At 36.7% G+C, this 23,296-nt stretch overlaps 1 protein-coding gene across 4 annotated transcripts in view; it reads right to left on the bottom strand.

The window, feature by feature from the left end:
- The window catches only part of LOC135219410 (endoplasmic reticulum membrane sensor NFE2L1-like), a 565,440-nt gene that overhangs the window by 426,524 nt on the left and 115,620 nt on the right, over positions 1–23,296 (bottom strand). For all 4 annotated transcript variants that reach the window (XM_064256165.1, XM_064256164.1, XM_064256162.1 and 1 more), the window contains 2 exons: positions 18,014–18,201; positions 12,557–12,715 (listed from right to left, as the gene is read on the bottom strand). In XM_064256165.1, coding sequence (XP_064112235.1) covers positions 12,557–12,715; positions 18,014–18,201 — 347 coding nt within the window. The remainder of the gene's footprint in view (positions 1–12,556; positions 12,716–18,013; positions 18,202–23,296) is intronic.

The following is a 23,296-nucleotide window of genomic DNA, read 5'->3' as shown; positions in this document are numbered from 1 at the left end:
TTTACAGAAAAGGTGGTATTTATACCAAGAGATTCGTCCACAAGTAAGCCAATTTAGGTCACCCCCGCTGATAATCTTCCTTTAATCTTCTTAAGCGTTGGTTGAAAGAAGATTAAAGGAAGATTATCAGCGGGGGTGACCTAAATTGGCTTACTTGTGGACGAATCTCTTGGTATAAATACCACCTTTTCTGTAAACTTTTCTCATTCATATACCTGAAGAGAGAGACAGCAGTTCTCTGAAATATAGTACTTTTCTCTCTACATTTTGGTGTTTTTATGGGCTCCTTTTATTAGATGGAATTCTGTTGTTACAGAACACTTTTACCAGTCATATATATATATATATATATATATATATATATATATATATATATATATATATATATATATATATATATATATATATATACTTTTTAACTCTTTTGGGATAAACATGTTATCGTATTCTACGAAAAAATATTCATGCGCTATTTAAAAAAAAATATAACTTGACCTTCGACTTCTTTTAAGGAACCACAATGTAATCGTTATTCTCGACAAATCATGAAATGATTGATTTTTTTTTAAATTTTACAAAGGATTATAGTTATACCACAACGACTTCTAATGTTTCATTTAACAAATATAATTTTTGTGTAGTCTGATGGTATAATGGAGTACAATTTTGCAGATATGACTTGAAAATTCACTGTACAAATACTTGAATATTTTCTACACAATTCACTGTTATGTGACGTTCAACTATTTCAAACCATCATATTTCTCTTTTACCGTGAGTTGAAATTTTCACGGTGAAATGCTTTTTTAGTTTGCTGCTGTACTAGACTGGCTAACAAGAGAAAAGAACGATCCCAGAGAAAAAATATTTTACGATAAAAATAATTCTATGGTGCGGTCATATGGTCAGCAGAAACAGCTTGTGGGTCTAGGAGCATGGAATGTGAATAAAACATTGGGTGTAGGAACAAGGAATGTGAATAAAACATTGGGTCTAGGAACAAGGAATGGGAATAAAACATTGGGTATAGGAGGACGGAATGGGAATAAAAAATTGGGTCTAGGAGCATGGAATGGGAATAAAACATTGGGTATAGGAGGATGGAATGGGAATACAACATTGGGTCTAGGAGCATGGAATGGGAATAAAACATTGGGTATAGAAGGATGGGATGGGAATAAAAAATTGGGTCTAGGAGCATGGAATGGGAATAAAACATTGGGTATAGAAGGATGGAATGCAAATAAAACATTGGGTCTAGGAGCATGGACTGGGAATAAAACACTGGGTATTGGAGCATTGGCTAGGAATTAAACATTGGGTATAGGAGCATGGAATGGGTATAAAAAAACTGGGTATAGGAGCATGGGCTGGGCATTAAACATTAGGTATAGGAGCATGGAATGCGAATAAAACACTGGTTCTAGAAGCATGGACTGGGAATAAAACATTGGGTACAGGAGCATGGACTGGGAATAAAAAAAATTGGGTATAGGAGCATGGACTGGGAATAAAACATTGGGTACAGGAGCATGGACTGGGAATAAAACATTGGGTATAGGAGCATGGAATGGGAATAAAACACTGGGTACAGGAGCATGGACTGGGAATAAAAAATTGGGTATATGAGCATGGAATGGGAATAAAACATTGGGTACAGGAGCATGGACTGGGAATAAAAAAAATTGAGTATAGGAGCATGGACTGGGAATAAAAAATTGGGTATATGAGCATGGAATGGGAATAAAACATTGGGTACAGGAGCATGGACTGGGAATAAAACATTGGGTACAGGAGCATGGACTGGGAATAAAAAATTGGGTATATGAGCATGGAATGGGAATAAAACATTGGGTACAGGAGCATGGACTGGGAATAAAACATTGGGTACAGGAGCATGGACTGGGAATAAAAAATTGGGTATAGGAACATGGACTGGGAATAAAAAAAATAAAATATAGGTATGGACTGGGAATAAAAAACGGGTATAAGGCATGATGGGAATAAAAAATTGGGTATAGGAACATGGACTGGGAATAAAAAATTGGGTATAGGAACATGGACTGGGAATAAAAAATTGGGTATAGGAACATGGACTGGAATAATCAATTGGGAAAATTAGGGAACATAGGACTGGGATAAAAAATTGGGTATAGAACATGGACTGTGGAATAGAAAAAATTGGGTTCTAGAGGGCATGGACTGGGAATAAAAAATTGGTCTAGGAGCAATGGACTGGGTAATAAAAACAAATTGGTCTAAAAGGAGCAATGGACTGGGAATAAAAACATTGGGTCTAGGAGGCATGGACTTGGGAATAAAACAGTTGGGACCTGAGGAGCATGGACTGGAAATTAACACATTAATAAAACAGGAGCATGGGGACTGAGTAAACATTGGTCTAGACATGGGACTTGGAATAAAACACTGGTTCCTAGGAGGGCAAGGAAACTGGGCCAATAAAACATTGGGTTCTAGGAGCATGGGACTGGGAATAAAAACATTTGGGTTCCAGGAGCATGGACTGTTGGAATCAAAACATTTGGGTACAGGGAGGCATGGACCCCTGGGAATTAAAACATTGGGGTAGCAAGGAGCATGGACTGGGAATAAAACATTGGGTCTAGGAGCATGGACTGGGAATAAAACATTGGGTATAGGAGCATGGACTGGGAATAAAACATTGGGTCTAGGAGCATGGACTGGGAATAAAACATTGGGTCTGGGAGCATGGACTGGTAATAAAACATTGGGTCTGGGAGCATGGAACTGGAATAAACATTGGGTACAGGAGGGCAATGGAAAACTGGGAATAAGACGTTGTGGGTCTAGGAGCATGGACTGGAATAAACAATTGTGTAGCAGGGATCAATGGAAAACTCGTTAGAGGGTTAAACATTGGGTCCTAGGAGCAATGGACTGGGAATAAACATGGTACAGGAGGGCAATGGAAAAAAACTTGGGTAATACCATTGGGTCTATGGAGCATTGGAACTGGGGATAAAACAAATTGGTTCTAGGAAAAGGCATGGACTTGGGAATAAAACATTGGGTCTAGGAGCTGCAACTGGGAATAAAAACATTGGTCTAGAGGGCCAATGGAAAAAACTTGGGGAATAAACATTTGGGTCTAGGAATCATGGACTGGGAATAAAACAAAAAATTGGGTCTAGGAGCATTGACTGGGAATAAAACATTGGGTAACGGTAGGCAATGGAAAAAAACTTGGGATAAACATTGGGTCTAGGAAGCATGGACTGGGAATAAACAATTTGGGTACAGAGGGCAATGGACTGGGAATAAAAAAATTGGGTACATGAGCATGGACTGGGAATACAAACATGTAACAGGATCATGGCTGGGATAAAAATTGGGTATAGGGAACAATGGAAACGTGGGAATAAAAATTGGGTATTAGGAACATGGACTGGGATAAATTGGGTATAGGGACCATGGACTGGATAAAAATTGGTATAAGGAACAATGGGGCTGGGAATAAAACACTTGGGTCTAGGAGCAAGGACTTGGTAATAAACATTGGTCTAAGGCAATGGAAAAACTGGGATAAAACCCTTGGGTCTAGGAGCATGGACTGGGAATAAAACATTGGGTCTAGGAGCATGGACTGGGAATAAAACATTGGGTCTAGGAGCATGGACTGGGAATAAAACACTGGGTCTAGGAGCAAGGACTGGGAATAAAACATTGGGTCTAGAAGCATGGACTGGGAATAAAACATTGTCTAGTAGCATGGACTGGGAATAAACATTGGGTCTAGGAGCATGGAAAGGGAATAAAACATTGTCTAGTAGCATGGACTGGGAATAAAACATTGGGTCTAGGAGCATGGAAAGGGAATAAAACATTGTCTAGGAGCATGGACTGGGAATAAAACATTGGGTCTAGGAGCAAGGACTGGGAATAAAACACTGGGTCTAGGAGCATGGACTGGGAATAAAACATTGGGTCTGGGAGCATGGAATGGGAATAAAACATTGGGTCTAGGAGCATGGACTGGGAATAAAAATACTGGTCTAGGAGCATGGACTGGGAATAAAACACTGGGTCTAGGAGCATGGACTGGGAATAAAACACTGGGTCTAGGAGCATGGACTGGGAATAAAACATTGGGTCTAGGAGCATGGACTGGGAATAAAACACTGGGTCTAGGAGCAAGGACTGGCAATAAAACACTGGGTCTAGGAGCATGGACTGGGACTAAAACATTGGGTTTAGGAGCATGGACTGGGAATAAAACATTGGGTCTAGGAGCATGGAAAGGGAATAAAACATTGTCTAGGAGCATGGAACGGGAATAAAACATTGGGTATATGAGCATTGCCTGGGAATACAACATTGGGCCTATAAGCATGGAATGGGAGCAAACAGTGGGTATAGTTGCGTGGAATGTGAATAAAACAGTGGGTTTAGGAACATGGAATGAGAATAAAACACTGGGTATAGAAGCATGGAATGGGAATAAAACACTAAGTGTGGGATGAGGAAATAGAAAGTGTAGTGACAAAAAATAAATAAATAAAAATGATTGTTTGTTGTGTTAATGCATGAAATGGGAGATCATATACATGAGTGATATGATAGTCAAAGAGAAAGTGAGAATGATTACAAAGGCAAGTCATAAAAATAAGAGGGGAGAAACGTAGCAAAATAAGGACCATACATGCAAGGAGAAAGACTAATGAACAACTGGATCTCAGAATGAAATATGCAAGTGGTGCAATGCAGTCTGAAGTTAAAGTATTACTGGTTCAATGAGTGAGTATTTTGAAGATTTGTTGAATGAGGAAGATAAGAAAAGAAGCAGAACTACATGACACCTGTGTAGAAGGTTTAGTATAAGTTTATCAATGATTGTGGAAGTGACTCTTGAGAACGTAAAAGGTTAAAGAACATATGCACATTAAAGAGTTGATGGGATTACAAGTGAGAGGATGTGGTATAATGGTACTACTGTGCCTGAGTTGCTGACCAAGAAGGTATGACTGAAATAGGAATGGTCTCAAAAGAAAGGCTGAGTAGACTAAGTATTCCACTATATAACGGTAATGGGGATGAAGGAGACTGTAGGAATTACTAGGCCCAACATTTTCAACATTATGTACCTTGTACACCAGCAAGGATTACATAAGTATTGTGATAAGGAAATGAGTCATTCACATTTCACATGAATGGAATGGCAATGGTTGCCCTTTACCAACAATGACGTAGTATTGATTATAGATAGTGAAGATACAAAAGAAGCTTGAGAGCGTTTGCATGAGGGGAAAGCTTCGACCAAATGGAAACCAGGGAGATAGAGTAATGAATGTTAATATTGGAGGTGGAAGACTGGAAACCACTGATTTATATACGTATATGTGAGTAAATATTACAGATGATGAAAGGATGTGAGAAGAACAAAATCACTGAATGGTGAAGCAAAGGAAGGTAGCAGGATGTGTTCAAAAGTCTGAGAAGATATTTGGGATGTACAGAAGCAAATGTGGAAATGTATGATGGGACTGTTAAACCAGCTATCCTTACTGGAAGTAAGTAGTGGATTCTGACTACATATGAAAGGAAAAAAGTTGAAGCTATTAAGATGAAGTATTTGCACAGTATATTCAATGTAATAAGAATTAAATGGATGAGACATGGAGATGCATAGAATAGTTGTAAAAAAGCTAGCATAGGTGACAGGATAGGCCCATATGTTATAAAATGGTTTAGTCATGTAAAAAGCATGAAGGACAAGAAGTAGGTGAAAAGTGGACAAGAAGTAGGTGAAAAGTGTATAATTTTTACATTTCAGGAGGGAGGAAGGGGCATATAAATTGGCTACAGTGAAAGATATTGAAGTAGGCCAAGACACTGAGGTAGAAGTATTCTTAGTGCATGCATGGGGTCACAAAATCAGCAGGGTGACAAAATGAATGAGTGAGAAGGAAAACGGATATTGAACGATATGTTGTTGTATGTTGAAAGAATGTCATGCAAAGATGGATGAGAAGGTCAAGAAGATAACAAGACCAAAAAAATTAAGTAATGAAAATGAAAATACAAGAGTGAACCTGAGCAACTTCTTTAGGAGAGCAAAAGTTGTCTTAGGCATTGGAATAAAAGATATGTGCAGAAAATGTGTCTGAAGCAAATGCAGTTATGCATCAATGAAACAAGTACTTTCTAAAGCTGATGACCATGGAGGACAGATGTGAGGCATATCTGATTGATGCATGAGTAGAAGTGGTGTAGTGAAAATATCTGAAGAAATATCTTGAAGAAGTACACGACACAAGGCAAGTAAGACACTGCAGACAGGAAAAGGCACCCACAGCTGATGGAACTGGACCATCATGGCTAAGGTATAGTGTGGATCATGAAGAAAAAATTGAGATAATAATGCTATCCTAAAGTGATTTACATTACATTCATGAAAAATTTCACTATACCCACTAATCTTTAAATTAGGATTATCAACATATAGTATAACCAGGCTATCAATCATCAAAGGTTTTCAGTCAGATCTAGTGCACAGTACTATGAGAGTAATCTCAAATAAGAATTTTACTTCCACAAAAGGATTGGCATTAAAGAAAACTGACAACCTAATATCATGTAGTAATGCTTTTATCTGATATTAGGGGTAAATAACTGCTGTATGAGGAAAATAATTTGGCCCCAAAGCTTAATCATCACATTTTCCACCAGTTTTCTTTCAAATAACTTGACTAATTTGTTGTGACACCATAAAAAATCATTATAAACCATAACATTATAAAACAGCTATTTGATAGCAAGAAAATAAACTATGAGTTAGATATGTAAGTTAAGATTAAACAAATGTACAGCATCTACTGCAGAAACTTGAAATGTACCAGTTACCATTACCATTAAAATAATAACTGTAGACTCCAACCATAAAACTACAATGGGACAATATAAAATGAAACGGATAAAACTGTCAATGTATGTACTTTAGCTAACACTTTATGCTCACATCAGCATTCCTAAATTCAAACATTCACAGCAACACGTCAATTGCAGAATCCAGGTAACAGGCCCTGCCTACTGTAGGGGTATGTGGTAGCAACATATAGCCAATGGAGTCATTCTGTTTTATTGCCATAATGTCCATTAAAGAGGAGGAGGGAGGGCTCCAATTCAGTAATTACTTGGTAAGTATATATAAAAAATTATTCTATTATAAAAATGTCATTTGTATAAAAGTAACCTACCAAGTAATTACTTAGGCTGAATCCCACATTGATTGGGGGGTGGGATGAATGGACAATTCTACTACAAAACATTAAAGTTTGGTAATGACTTTGCAAAAGAAATTAAGGCTACCACTGAAACAATGCTTGTCACTTTCTTACCTGGTATGAGAGCTACTACAAGTGACGTGGTGGTTGAGCTGAGGGTGACCTTTCCATCAGTGGAAGTCTTGCAACGGAAGATAGGCCTGATCGCTGACAAAACATATGTATAACAAGGTGCCCTTGCCCTGGGCACAGTACCACAAAATCATAAAACCAGATAACTCTAATATCCACACTGACACAATGAACTACTACCCATCCATAAGGACTGGTGGGCACTCCAGGTACAAAGTACCCCCAGGCTCCCCAAAACTTTACACCCTATGCCAATGCGAAGAGACAGAAGAGAGAAAGAATCTCTTCTATGCTTCTTCCCCTAATACCACCCCATGCCAGCCACTGGGGTACTACAATTTTCAAACACTGTTTCAACTTCTTTTCAATAATGAGATGCGAAGATCGATTTGCACCTCCAAAAGGTCGACTGACAAATGGACAAGAGGGATACATTACGCTTGCAGGCAGGAGCGGTAGCAACTGCTCGGATTTCATGAGCTTTCACCTTAAAAGCAGGCAAAGTGTCTTCCTGGATCATAGAATGAGCCTCTGAAATCAGGTCTCTCAAGTTGAAAGAAAGGACAATCTTTGAGAAAAGGTGAGATGGATTCTTGAAGGAACACCAGGGGTTTCTATAAGCTCCTCTGATTTTCAAAGTAGCTTGTAGATAATACCTTAAGGCTCTGACTGGGCAAAGAACCCTTTCCTCTACTTCCGGGCCCTGGATTTCCATTAAACTCTTAATATGGAAGACACAAGGCCAGGGATTGGATGGACCTTTGTTCTTGGGTAGGAATTTCAAGGTGAAAGAACACATTGCATCCCTTTGGGAGAAGCCTACTCTCTTGTCCATAGCTAGTAGTTCACTTACACACATGGCCATTGTTAAAGCTACAAGGATGTGTCTTCTGAGTAAAATTCTTGAAGGAAGTAGAACAGAGGGATTCAAAAGGAGGACCCATGAGCCACTTTAGCACGGCATCTAGGTTCAACGAAACTAGATCGAACTTCCTCTGCTTTAAAGCGTCAAACGATTTGTTGAGATCATTAAGATCTTGATTTGATGACAGGTCCATACCTCTGTGCTTAAAAACTGAGGTAAGCATCTCTCGGTATCCCTTAATGATGGAAGAGGAACAGACCTCTAGAGGTCATAAGATAGAGGAGAAAGTCTCTTATTTGAGTAAGAGATGTCGCAGAAGGCAAGACATTAAGTCTGAGACACCACCAACAGAAAGTTATTCATTTTGACTGGTAGACACTGCAAGAAGATTGTCGTCTGCACTTTGCAACAGCCTCCACAGCTGCTCTTGAAAACCTTTCACTCTGATGAGTTTCCTGACAGTCTGAAGCCTGTCAGAGTGAGAGTGGACAACCTTTGCTGGTATCTCTTGAAATGAGGTTGTTCGAGTAGCCACTGTCTTTGGGGGAAAAACCTTGAAAAATCTACCAAAAGACATAGAAGGTCTGGGAACCATTCCTTCATGGGCCAGAACAGAGCTACAGGGGTCATTGAGACGTGGTGTAACACGCACTTGATCAGCACTTCCCTCCCATGTTGAAGGGTGGGAAGGAACATAGATCCAGGCCCAACCAGTCTTGGAGCATGGCATCCGCCACCTATGCCCAAAGATCTGGGGCTGGAGAGCAAAAGAGAGGAAGAAGATTGTTTCTTGAGGTGGCAAACAGGTCTAGGTTGGTTTGCGCCACAATATCCAAAGGTTGACACAGACTATATATGATCCAAAGTCCACTCTGTGGGAAGGACCTGCTTCCAACAGCTAAATTCGTCTGCTACGACATATAGTTTCCTTTGAATAAACCAAGTAACCAACGTCACTGAGCCCAAAGAAGATCCTTTGCTGCCTAGCAGAGGGAAAAGGAGCGAGTCCCTGTTTCCCGATATACAACAGTGCGGTGGTATTGTCCACATGGACTTCCACTGTCTTGTTGCAAGTTAAGGTCCAAAAGTGTTGAAGACCTAGAAGAATGGCCTTCAGCTCCTTGACATTGACATGAACATTGATTTCTTCAAGGAACCACATCCCAAAAACTTCTTGACACCCCAGAAGGGCTCCCCAGCCTAGATCCGAGGTCTCCAACCTTCCACACACTTTGGGGACTATAAAGGGATTTTGACGTAGGAAAAATCTATTTCTGGGGGAAGACCTGTGTTGCCCTATGAAAAATCCCTGTTATTCATTTTTCCCAGTATAAATAGATCTATTATATACCAGAGAAAAAAGCTAACATAGTTATGCTGAGGTTACTACCCCCAGCGCGATCACCCAAAGGGTGTCGGTATAGTATAGGGGCGTTGTGTTATCACAAACCACAGGGCTTCTGCCATTTAGAAGATTACCTCCAAAATCCGTCTCCTTTGGTGGGAGCCGTTACAACGGAATCCTACTACTCGTCCCCGCTCGCCACTACTACAGACAATTGTAGGAGCCTTGTGCGTGGGTATCCTCGGTTTCTTCTATGGCTCTCGTCAGAAGGAGGGAGGATAATTCCTCTGAGAGGGCCAAATGTTTTTCTCAGCCTCTTGAGTAGGCTGTCAAAACAATGGGAGAGGTGACTAAAGGTGGGTTCTCCAAGAATGGGCTGCAGTAGCCATCCTTTAAAATATTGAAGATCCACTAATTAGGCCCCCTGTGATCACACTTCTCCCAAAAATGGAGAAGTCGGGCTCCTACCAAGGAATGATGGACTTCTGGTTCACTTTTAGGTTAGCAACTTGGACGAGCTCCTCTTAATGGTTCTAGATGGGAACCGGATGTTGGAGCAAGGTCTAACTTGTTATTTGGGCTTACTTCCATGAAAGGGATGTTGTTGCAATGGAGAAACCATCTTGGGAACAAATGACAAGGACGAAGAACCCTTGGAGCACTTGGCAAACTGGGCTAAGAGGTCTTGAGTGGATTTCTTCTAGAGGTGTGAAGCAACCTCTTCCACAACTGAATCGGGGAAAGTTGAAGAGAATTCCGGGGCGAAAATAACACCGCCAACCTCTGAGTCTGAGTAATTCCTATGGTGGCGAAGGAGCACCAAAGTTCTCTCTTCTTAAGAACACCCAAAAGCAAACGGGGTCGTGAATTTCGAAGAGCTATCTCTGATGGCTTTATCCGGGCAAAATAGCACACCGTCCAAACCCTTGAAGTCCTCTATCTTCTTTGCAAGGCTACCTACTGTCCAATCGAGAAAACTAAATACCTTGAAAAACTTGAGGAGGACCTTTAGGGAATCCCCTATCCCAGACACTGAACTTACCACAAGGTTCAATTTCTTATTAAACCTGGTTTCAATTCTAGATTCAAGGTTGGCAATGGCATCAAGATCAGATGCATGGGAGTATGTGAAATGATAGAAGAAGGGCTCAGAATAGGAGAGAAAGAGTGTTACCAGGAGTAAAAGGAATAGTAAGGCTAAGATCTGACTTATGCTCAGGGGAAGAATCTAGGCTAACAGAAGCCCTACTTTCGGGTAGAGTGGCCATCTTTCTCTTCCTATTCCTTTTAAGCTTATTAAGGTGAGTTTCAAGAAACTTCCACTTACTTTAATCCCAATCCTTACATTCCCCACACGTATTCTCCCTCGAACATACCTTCCCTCTTGATTAGTGCAAAGTTTAGTTCGCCTGCCTAACCTTGTAGCCATCAATACAATAGAGAAAGTTGGAAGCACTGGAATCAGACATAATCAACTTATCAAATAACTAATTTAACTGATGCAAAGCAAGACGGCAGCTTGAGCTACAAAAAAGCTAAATACTTAACACAATTTCGGCCCATACGAAATCGCTGGTGAAAAAGGCAGGACTGCAGAGATCGATGTGTTGTCAATCGCGCAGCATAAAACAGAATGATGATGCCATTGGTTATATGTTGACATCACGTACCCGTACAGTGGGTGGGGCCTGTCACCTGTGCTCTACAATTAACGTGTTTCTGCAAATTTTTAAATTTACGAATGCTGATGCGAGCATGAAGTGTTACCTAAAGTAATTACTTGGTAAGTTACATACTTAAATAAAATATCAAGTTTGCTAAATAAAATTTACATATAGTACTATCACTTCCATATAATTCAGTACAGTATTTTAAATTTTGGAAATGTTGATAATCTGACACCAGAGATTTTAATATTCTAACATTTTCAAAATATTTTCAGAATATCAAAAATATACTCAGGTTGCCATCAACAGGTTCATGAGCTAGGTACCAGCTACGTACTGGCTGCAGTGAAATCTCTTTCTTGCACATATGTTATTAACAATTGCAAAATGAAATCTGCACCCAACATGATTATCAGAAAGTTCTAGCAATGGAGCCCTGATAATTGTGTTTACTTTTTTATGATGGGACCATCACCTTTGAAACTTCATGGGAGCCAAACAATTTGCTGAATGTATCCTGGTTTACGTTAGTGTACTGCTTCATAAATGCACCATACAGCCACAAGTGTGCTTTGTAAATCATCGTAAATATTACGGTTCCAAAAGTTAAAGACCAGGTAAAGAACAAGTTCATTTGTGAAAAAGTACATATTAGAATTTTTAAATTCTAACACAGTACGGTCAACCCTACCCCAGTAGGGGTAGGGTTGACCATACTCCTATGCTATTTTTACACTGCCCTTCAAAACCATTCCCAACAACATATATTCTAACCATAGTGCTGTATACTGCAGTGTACTTTTTTGCATTCATTTGTCAAATATCTTTATTAAGCTCAAAATTCCATGACATTATCAAATAATGAGAGAGAGAGAGAGAGAGAGAGAGAGAGAGAGAGAGAGAGAGAGAGAGAGAGAGAGAGAGAGAGAGAGAGAGAGAGAGAGAGTTAGGTTATGGATACAAAACATGTCATTCCAACTGACTGCATCACTTCAACTGTCCTAAGACATCCTTTAGATTTTCATATACCATAACATATAAATAGCAATAGTGCTCCAAAATATCTTGAATAGCATTGAAATTACAGCTTCAGAAACATACACTATTACTATAGTGAATGAAATACAAGACTGTGGGATAGGCCCAGGCTAGGAAAGTTAGGCAAAGTCCATTGCTATAATTCTAGAAAAATGCACATTTTGGGAGACACAAAGTGCTTTACATGCCAAACTTACAGGTCTTCCTGTCAATGAACATAATTCATGCCACTGAGAATACTACTTACCTGTATTGCTCGTGGGTGCTGAGGCTGGAACTGGGAGGCCTGGATCATGTCGTCCAGGTTGTCACTTGAAATATCCGAAGTATTTTCCCCCTCTCTCTTGGCCTCTTCAACAGATTTTTCATTTAAATCGTCACTGCTGCTATCATCAGAATCTAGGCACTGTGAAAATAAATTTCATACACTGCTGTAAAATACTGTAATTATGTTTGAGTTTGCAGGACATGAGTAGGATATATATAACAATTTCAGATCACAAAAAATTGAGAATTTTGTAAGATAAAAAATTCACATAAGACTTCTGAAGACTAGAAACTATCAAGAAGGATTTGTTTAAGCATCCTACCTATAAAAATTTATATAAACCTTCACAGCACAAGTATAAAAAGTGTGTACTACAACCAGCCAATCCCTTGTTAACCTATCTGAAAACTTCCAGATAAAATATTCCAAGCCAGCAGTCTTTCAAACAACAACTCAGACCAATCCTACACCTTAAAGCAGGCTGTTAGTAGACACTCCCCAAATATATTAGAAAAACTGTCACCCACTATAAAAACAAATCATGATTACTTCAAAGGCATTTGAAAATAGTGTTATTAGCTGATATGCTCTTCCCGATTCTTTTTATCCTTAGCAACTTCTCGCCAAAAATATTTCCAGTCAAGAAACATCAAAATCCTCAACAACCTAAAGAGACTAGGTGACAATCTATTTAAGTTATTCCAGTTATTTATGCAAAATATATCCACAGTACTTCCCACTAATCATGGTGTATTGTTACACAAAGTAGTTTTCTCGGACATATTTTGTTTTTAGCCTCAACTATAATATTTATGTTAATAAAAATAAGAAAATACAACTATAAGATTTATGTGAATAAAAATAAAAAATTCAACTATAAGATTTATGTGAATAAAAATAAAAAAATACAATATGCATAAAATTCAACTTTTATTGGAACCATTGGCTACAGTCTGTATAGATTACTAACCATCAAAATAATTACTTCAGTGTCAAAATGAATTGAACATGAAGGATATCTAACAAATTTAATTCAGATTTATCCTTGATTTTGTTAAATGGGAGATGAGTTCTCTCAACTCTCTTCTGTCTTGAGAGCCTCTTATATGTTTGTTAAACATTACTATCTTCTTTATTAATATTTTGTGTCTAGATTCTATTGCAGAGTTATCATTTAGTGCCCAGGTTTAAACCTGTTACTTGACATACCTATCCTGTTTCACAGCAACTGCACTGAAAGATCTTATATATAGATAGCACTGCAATGACTACGGTGGTCCACAATTCAATAACATTTTAATAATCTTAAAAGCAAATGAATCTAATACCAGTAGTGTAATATGGTTCTTCTTACACTTGTGTTTTGTTCCTCTTACCAATTCTTCAAGAAAAAAGGTCCCCATAACTAAAAAAAATTCAAAATGTATTTGGATTAATAGTATGACATACCACTTATCTTAAGCTAAGTAGAAGTTATACTCATGATGTATAGCATCTTGCAATGTGAGGAAAATTGGATACCCCTACAACTACAACTCTTTGGCTCTTGGACCCTCACAATCCTCCTAAATTAAATAGAATTCTATTAATGTGTGTGAATCTTTAGTATAAATATACCTTGCATAAACTTACAACCTAGGTTCTTACACTAAAATGACAGGCTTTCAGTGTGTTACCAAAAGATGAGTGAATAACTTTGGAGCCATTCATTTGTTCTAAATTCTGAAAAATTATGAACTGTCATACATTGATTCATTTTAAGCTCAGTTGTTTCCAACTTTGTGGCAGTTTTTCTCATATAATAATAAGGGCTAAGTTGTTTTCAACTTTGTGGCAGTTTTTCTAATATAATAATAAGAAAAAATAAGTCATTTGAATCAGTTTATTAGAGTTTAGATCAGTCAGCAACATTACTGGTTGTTTATAGGGTGTTTAGAATAACTTTTTGGTGAATTGTTTTGGGTCTTCTTTACATTATCATGAAGATACATGTATATCTTTATATCATTGCAGGATGCATATTGCATGTCAAGGTTGTTTTTTAAGATAGTTAATCTGAGTAAAGTTGATTTAAGTCACATGTTTTGGAACCAAATACCAACATCCTATGAGGTATGCTGTACTTGGAAAGTTAAAACAATAATTTGGATTTTAAGTTGTTCACTGTCTCCTTTATGAAATGACCAACACTGTACATCTGCCACATAAACTACTGTACTAGTAAGACTACCATTTGCTAGCCCAACCTCTGAAGAGTGTTGCTACATGATGGTGAGGTCAGCATATATTTAATGGCAAAGCAGTACACTACTTTAATTCTGTCTGGGAGCCAATGCTCCTTAAAAAAAAAATATCCAATTAAAATCTGTTTTTGAAATTATCTGTTTCTCCTTGAACAAAATATACTCGCTCCTCTGATCTTCTTTCCAACATATCTTTTCAAATTAATATTCTCCATATTCCCTGTCAAATGCTGCTTCTTCTTTGCCACAGTACCACAGTCAGGACTCTTACAGCCCTGGGCATGAGTTAGTTTATGGCTCACAATTTACATGTATACTATCTAGTTTCTCTTTCACTTTCAGTAACAAAAAGTTATTGAGGTGACCATACATATGGCAGTGAAAGCATAAACTTGGAGATGGTATGACAAACTGTCATTATTACTTAAAATTTTTCAAGAACTAGTAATGGGATAATGAGGGTGAGGCAAGAAAATGCTTTTCCTATAAAACACATTTTCTACAAAACCATTAATCACAGACAGCTTTATTTAGTGCAAATGTTTCTGAGCAGTATTGACTAGAAAGAGATTGAAGATGAAAGACATTACTGTTCATGCCTAAAACATGGTCCAATATCCTGCAAGGTGACCTCTCTAACCTCTCTGCTTCAATTTCAATCAAGAAGAGTGAAGAAGGGAGAATGGCACCAAAACTTACGAATAAAAAGTTTGTATATATAGAAAAACACTTAAAAACCCATTACTCATAAATAGCTTGAATCCAAATTTTGGAAGGTATGAGTAATATCTGTACAATTTGAGCTTCCTTAAACTAACAGATTTGTTAAACAAACAGATTTGTACAGTAAGTCAGAAATCCTAACAGCAACAATCAGACACAACAATTATACATCAAGAGATTTTTGAGTGACATTTTGTAAACAAAACCTTCTCATGTCATTCTGACAGTGCTAAGTTCCAGCAGAGAGCCCATGGTTGAATTTAAGAATCAGGAAAAACAAAAGAGTTAGAACTTCACATGTTCTGTTTTAAGTTGAAAAAATAGTCTAATGGAATGAATGAATGTATGAAATTTGGGCTATATAGTTAGTCTTGTACTTGAGCTAATGGCAATTCAGCACCAAAAAGAGGTCCAAACTTACTGAAAACTAGGCCCTATCTGGATGTAAGGAGACTAGTGGGGATGGAAGAACTCTGACCATCTCTACTTGGTGGCTTGTCCTGGGAACACTAACAACCATCATGCAAAATAACATAATTGTGAAGCAGCTCAGCACTGGTGTGATGACTATGTATAACTCCTTCGACTTGAAAACAAGGACTGGAGGCATTGCAGTGTTAAATTTCTGTTCCTAATTCAAAGAGGATTGAAGCCAATTAATGGACTTCAGTTGATAAACAGACCTGGGAGAAGAGGATGACATGGCTGCAGCACAGCTGAGTGTTGGCATTCTTACTTGTGGTAGAGGTAAATTTCTCTCCCAATACATAAAGCAAATATTAGGAAAAAATAACTGGAGCCAAACTGTCTGAAATACACATGGGATGAGGGCTCGATTGAAGAAAGAAAGCAATATAAGTCCAAAGAAAGCTGCAACTCTCTTCATCATCATCATTTATAGCAGCATGTATTACACAACGTGAACATGAAGAATAAAATCTTATCACAGGGGAAAGGATGAGGTAATGAGATTTGACTGTATTTTCTGTCAAAGGAAATAGTGACCAACTCTCCCTGAAGAATCTCTCAAGTATCCATCTCAGCAGCCATCCAGCAAGTTAAATGAGGAGTAAATGAGCTGGGGATGGGTCTGTCAGAACAACCACCTTTACGTTAAGGCAGTGTAAAATCACACAGAAAATACCATCAAGGCTGAAGAGAAAGCAGTGGCAGCAGCCACAGAAGCAGTTAACCACATGGGAGCAGTTGAGTAAACAGGCATGGGCAAAGACACAGATATAAATAAGACCACAGGTAGGAGAGCAACAAACTTCTGCAAGAATTCAGCTAAGTTGCAGTATCTTACGAGCAAGCACAGGGACTGGAGGTAACATTAAGACTGTAGGTGTGCTTGTGGAAAAATAACAAAGGAGTAAAGGAGGAACAAATATGGTCAAGGGGGTAGGGGAGAAGTCAGAAGCAATATCAATCAGTCTTGGATGCTCAATGGTTATCAGCCAGTTTCTCAGCACAGAAAAACCACAAATCCAACAACCTTTTATTTAAAAAATCGTGGTAGCACTTCAATTGGTGACTATACAGATATATTTAATTGGAATCAGATTTTACTATTTGTTCAATATTATCACCCTTCTATTGTTATATGAATGTTCCAGATGTTTTTTGTCAAGATACAGTTTTGTACCTTGCAATGGTGTTTTCATGGATAACTGAACTCTCTCACTCACGTCTAACTTTCCTTTATTTAAGGAATGTTCGATTTTCAAGCTGTGCCACATGGGATATATCTAAAGTTAATGCATCACCCAAAGACTGCTAATATTTAGTTACATTCACCCTGGTGGGTTATATACATTTACATGGCATGATGTCTTCATTTTGACCAGAGTTTTCCATTTCTAAAGAAAATTTTGCCAATTTAATTTAACAGTTGTCTAAAGCTGTAACCTTAAAGTAGTATTCAAGAATTGGTCACAACAAAGAAGTAATGTGTAATATTTGCTCATCCTTAGAATGGGGTCGCCCTTGGCATTTTCTCATGAAACTACTATTCAAGGACTTATAAACTTCCCTACAGCTTCCATCTAACAATACTCTGCATCTAGCACTAAAAGCAGTTTATCAACCACAATCGCTACTCAAATTCTATGGAGGAGGTTGCCTACACCTTATCATAGCTTCAGTCCTCTAAAAACTATCAAAATCATACTCAAAATCACACATCATCATTATAAAAATTTCACCTGAAAACCCAAAAAGAAAAAATGAGGAATAAAAATGTTGAGAAGTAAGAGTAATAAAATCAGGTTCATATACTACAATAGTTTGCAGGGGTGCAATCCTTTAAATAACAGCCCCTTAAGTACAAATGGCAACAAGAATTTTATATGAAACTAAGATACAGCTAACTGCATACTTACATCCAAGTGCAAAATGTCCATCACTTATAAATCATACCTTCAGATTCTACTACAGAAAAACAAACTTAACCCATGAAAAAAATTCTCACCTTCCAAACAGTCTCTCCAGTTTCTGAGCTATTAAGTCCAACCAGCTTCAGAGCTTCATCAAGATTGAACTCAAGGTTAAAACCAGGCTCAGTCTCAGACAAGGGAAAGGTCGATGAAAGAGGTGACACAGGATCAAGTGTCACATCACCTCCACTGATGGGACTATCACCTGACAATAGATGCTCTCCTGCAAGATAAACCATGACAGATATACACATCAAATAAAACTGAAACAGATTAGCAATTGGAAATTTTAACAAACAAATTACAGTAGTGGAGGAACAGCATTATGACAACACAAATAAGTGTAAATTACCGACTTACTATTGATTCCCAAATGCATAAATTTTAGAAAAAAATTAATCCATTTATACAAATCCAAGGGAAGTAAATAAAAATCAGATAGATTAGGCAAAGTATAAAGGGAAGAAATACAAAATTGTTAACTTGTAGTTTTTTTGGAAATAAATGTAACACATGATAACTGTAACAGACAGATAGATGGGGTGAATAGCAAAATGCAGGAACCAAAGAAAATATTTGAAGCTAAAGCTACGTAAAAGCTTGCTTGTATAAAGAGATTGTTGACCTCCACTCTTATTCACGCAAGGCACTCTACACCTTTCAGCTAAATTACCTACTCCTTTATCAGTCACTTACACATTATTCTGCAGTAATACCAGTCCCCAAATATTGTTCTTGTTTTTTCTACAAAGCATAATTTTCTTTCAAAGATAATAGCAGAAGATGAGAACTGCTGAGGAACATGAATGCATCTAGAGACACCTTATGATAAAACTGATTTGGAGGGCACTAATGATGTATGGTGTAAAGAATAATTTTTTGAAAATGTATGGTGTAAAGAATAATTTTTTGAAAAATATTAAAGTTTTCATATTTAAAAAAACACATACATAATACTGTAGACTGATTGGTTAGAGAAAAGGCATTCTAAGATTACAGTGTGTTATGTCTCAATGGCTGTTTAATATTTAAAATAGTGGTGTGGAAAGATGTCAAAGGAAGGACAGGAAAGAGCACAATAGTTTACAAAACTGGGCCATGAATGGAGTGTTGAGTGACCATACGTTTACAGATAATAGTATATATTAGTTGGTAATAATGAAGGAAAGCAGCCCATACTAGTCAAAATGTTTTTAAGTGTCTGTAAGAACAGAAAGCATAACAGTTAGCATGACTAGGTAATGTGGGTAAATGGAACCCCATAGGTTAAAAGATATGAATGTGAATGTCACTATGGATGGTGTAAGAATGGAAGCAGCCGGTTCCAGTAATAATCTAGGACTAAATGTAATGGATGACAGTACAGATGAGAGAGCTGTATGAAGTCACATAACAGGGAGCAAGGTATGTAGCATGATCTATGCAACAGAAGAGAAAAGAACCTTTAAGGAAGCCAAAATAAGAATTTATGAAGGCAGGGACAATTGAGCTAACTCTCCTTTAACTGCTGTTGGAAGTGTCAAAACATAAAAACGTAAAGGTATAACGATGTGATCAAAACAGGGAAACAAAGAAACAGAGGATTGTTGAAAAGTGTGTCCTGTAAAGGACTAAATGAGTAATTTATGCTGCTATGATTAATACGAGAGAGAAAGAGAGAGAGAGAGTACTACACTGTATATGTGAATATATGTAAAAGCTTGTACAGAACTTTAAAAAAGAATATATATGATTTTCCATACAAACAAACAGTATTCATAATGTAACCATGTAGCTACTGTAAATAAATTTCACTTTTCCATATTGTAAATGTAATACACATACCAACATATATAAATATATCTATGCATACATATACAAATATATTTATATATTGTATCTAAATGATATATATATATAAATATATATATATATATTATATATATAATATATGGGGATATAGATCTATATATATATATATACTATATAAATTTATTTGTTTAATGTATCCCTTCATACATATACAGTATATGTACATTTAGAGATTAGTTCAGTCAGTTCAGTGATATCTGTTCAAGAACTACCTATTTTCATTAAAAATACAGCACATTTATGTGCAAATGCATACTTATATTGAATTCCTACTTTATACTGTATGTGTTTATTATATAGGAAGTCTATTTGACTGACAATATTCTATTTAATTCAATTTTGAATAAAAACCTGTAAAAACTTACAAAATAAGACTAATCATTACTTTAACTTATGGTTTTTAACAATTTCATCAAAGACAAGCATTGAATAAGCAATATGAACATTTAAGAATTATAATAGTATTTAATATATATATGTAGCTAAAGTGGTATCGTTCAGTTTCCAGTAATGTTATTTTACCCCCTGCCAATGTAGGCCTACCTGGACCTCCCAGCTACACCATCAATGATTCTCTATGATTAATGATGGTCTGGGAAACAACTGAGGTAAACTATTTTCACCCATACTGAAACATGACGTGCACTTTTACCGATAACAATAGGTACAAAGGAAAGCAGATAAAACTTTCGTTCTAAAATTTAATCTTGGATAAATTCTCCAATATATATATATACAAAAAATATACTGTAGTGATATCAATGCCCTTTTAATAATTAACAGATACATACATTTGTTGAACTATTTGCAATAGGACTTATTACACATTACAATATTTATTTGGAATTATTTGGAAGTAAAAAAGAAAATACTTATGTAACATTGGGAAGTAACATAAATACACTGAAAAAACAATAGTAGAACTACATTCTTGTATAGTCCTACACTACTTACTTTAATTGTCTTTACACATCAGATATCAAATCAAACAGCAAATTCCTAACTGCCACAGATAATGTTCAGTGATACGTCCTTCACCCATGAAAGTAATATCATAAACTTGATTTAGAGCACATGCCTGCAACTGTACTCCTATTTGAGGAAATAACTTGCAAGATCACTATTTAGTACCACATTCAAATTTACAAGCCAACTAAAGCAAACTCAAAATTATCCAAAATTAATTTCAGAACTAATTCACAATGAAATCTACTGTAACAATATTTCATTTTCTTTCACCACTTCTGAGCACACTGGTGAATAAATAACACTAAACAGGTGGTAGTTCGTCACCTAACGCACCAATATGGCTGCACACTCAACAGGAAACTTGCCCAATGGTTTAACAAAGACCATACTCCAGAGCTTATGGGGTACTACAGTTTGGGGGGATCGACTTTGAAGCGTCCACAGCGAGGCCACCTTGGGGGATACCAAGAAGGGTTAGTCCCACAAGGGTTGGCTAAAGCCAGCCGGATATCCCATCATACAATGCTCCCGCCGATATCCTGCTGGGACGGCCCAAACTCATCCCCCCGCAAACCATTACGAGGCATTAACTGGGCAACCTACGCTTACTTTTTCAATTCACGCTGTTGAATAAAAAAAACCTATTTTTAACAATCAAAAAACCAAAAATCAAATACATATCTCAAAAAGGTGAACAGCAATAACTGCGACATCTTCGAGACCTCCTAACGTAACAAGAAACTCGCTATTATCATACCGATGGCAACCATGCCCACATTGTCAAATGTAGCAGCAGATATTCAATAGCTGTCACTTTGACAGAAGAGATTAATGAAAGCCAATCTTTAATAATGTACCGAGACAGAAAATGTATCTTGCTCTGTAAGCCCAACAAAAATACCGTAAGAGATGAAAAGACCTATAAACAATAAAAGACATCTTAAAAGTTCATCGTAAAAATCTCCAAATGCCCAAATGTCTCTCGCAGGTTAGCCAGGCCCTCCTCCCTCAAAGTCGATTAGCCCCTATAAGGAAGACAGTTAAGGTTCCTTCTCAAAAGAGCAGTCACACCTCGCCCATAACTCATTACTTTTGCCATCACTACACTAAATCTTGTAACAAATAAATATCTATAAAATCATGAAATACACAAGTACTGTCTCATCTTCAGCAGGGCATAAAAAACATAACATTACAACCCTTAATAAAACTGATTTGAAATAAGACAATTATGAAATTAAAATACTGTATTATACTAAAAAAAAACTGAAAACAATGCTCTTTGACAGAACCACAAAATATCATGAAACTGAAAATTTCCTCTATTAAAATATTTCTTTTAAAAAATTTAAAAATAAATTGCAATCACTAAAAACAAGATAGATAAAACCAATGTTATGTTAAAAACCTCAAAATCCATGATTTTAAATGGAAACGTGAAATGACACTTAAAATTTAATTTCCTTCATTAAATAGAATACTTCCAATAAAATATAAACAAAAATCATTAAAAATAAAATATCTACATATAACATTAAGCTTTGATTTCAACACCGTAAAATAAAACACTCTCACCTATAAATCATATATACTCCTCTAGAGAAGAATAAAATGATCAAACCCCCCTTTACAGTCACCCCAACTAAATACCCATTAAGTTGCCTTCAACCTCTCATTTTCCTACTGTCAGCCTACCTGCCTTTTTCTCCAGGTACCAAATTCCTCATCTCTCTAATACAGAGAGCTATTTCCTCTACACTACTTCATTCTTCTTTTTGTTAAAAGATCACGTGAGATTCAATACAAATTCCTCAAGTATGAACTCAAAGCTTTAAACTGATGATAATCCATTATCTTAAAAGGCAATATTAAAATTTAATATTGAATATTGTCTTATAAAACACAAAGATAATGGAACAATGAATTAATACTTTAAAAACAATTAAACTAACATATTTTTAGACTAAAATGATGAGTCAAGGAGAAATGATTTACATAAAAATCATTTATTCCAATTCCTTTTTCAGATAAAAGAAAATTAATGAAAAACATCAAAGGTAAGGTGATTAGCATGAGTAGTATAGTACTCAGAGATAATAATATGGGAATGGAACTGAGAGCTTTCTAATTCAGGATTACAATACTAGAATTTTGCCACATTTATTCATGAAATCAGTCGTATTCTATACCCAACAGCTGTACATAAATCAAAATATTCCCACATGACAATCCAATGTTATTAACATAAAGGGAATGAAAGCATTTAAATACTTCCTGCTATTAGAGGACTAAATTACTTCTTATACTAGAAAGAATAATTTAGTCTCCTAATAGTTGGGAGTATTCAAATGCCATCATTCCTTTTATGTTAATAATATTGTATTCTCATGTGGGAATATTTTGACTTACAGCTGTTTGGTATAAAATAAGACTGATTTCATGAAAAATTATAGTAAAATTCTAGTACAGTATTGTAATCATGAATTCATAACGAATAC

The sequence above is a fragment of the Macrobrachium nipponense genome, chromosome 1 (assembly GCF_015104395.2).
Source record: "Macrobrachium nipponense isolate FS-2020 chromosome 1, ASM1510439v2, whole genome shotgun sequence".
NCBI classification, from domain to species: domain Eukaryota; kingdom Metazoa; phylum Arthropoda; class Malacostraca; order Decapoda; family Palaemonidae; genus Macrobrachium; species Macrobrachium nipponense.
Note: the sequence above shows the minus strand (reverse complement) of the source record. Positions and strands in the feature narration are given on the sequence as shown.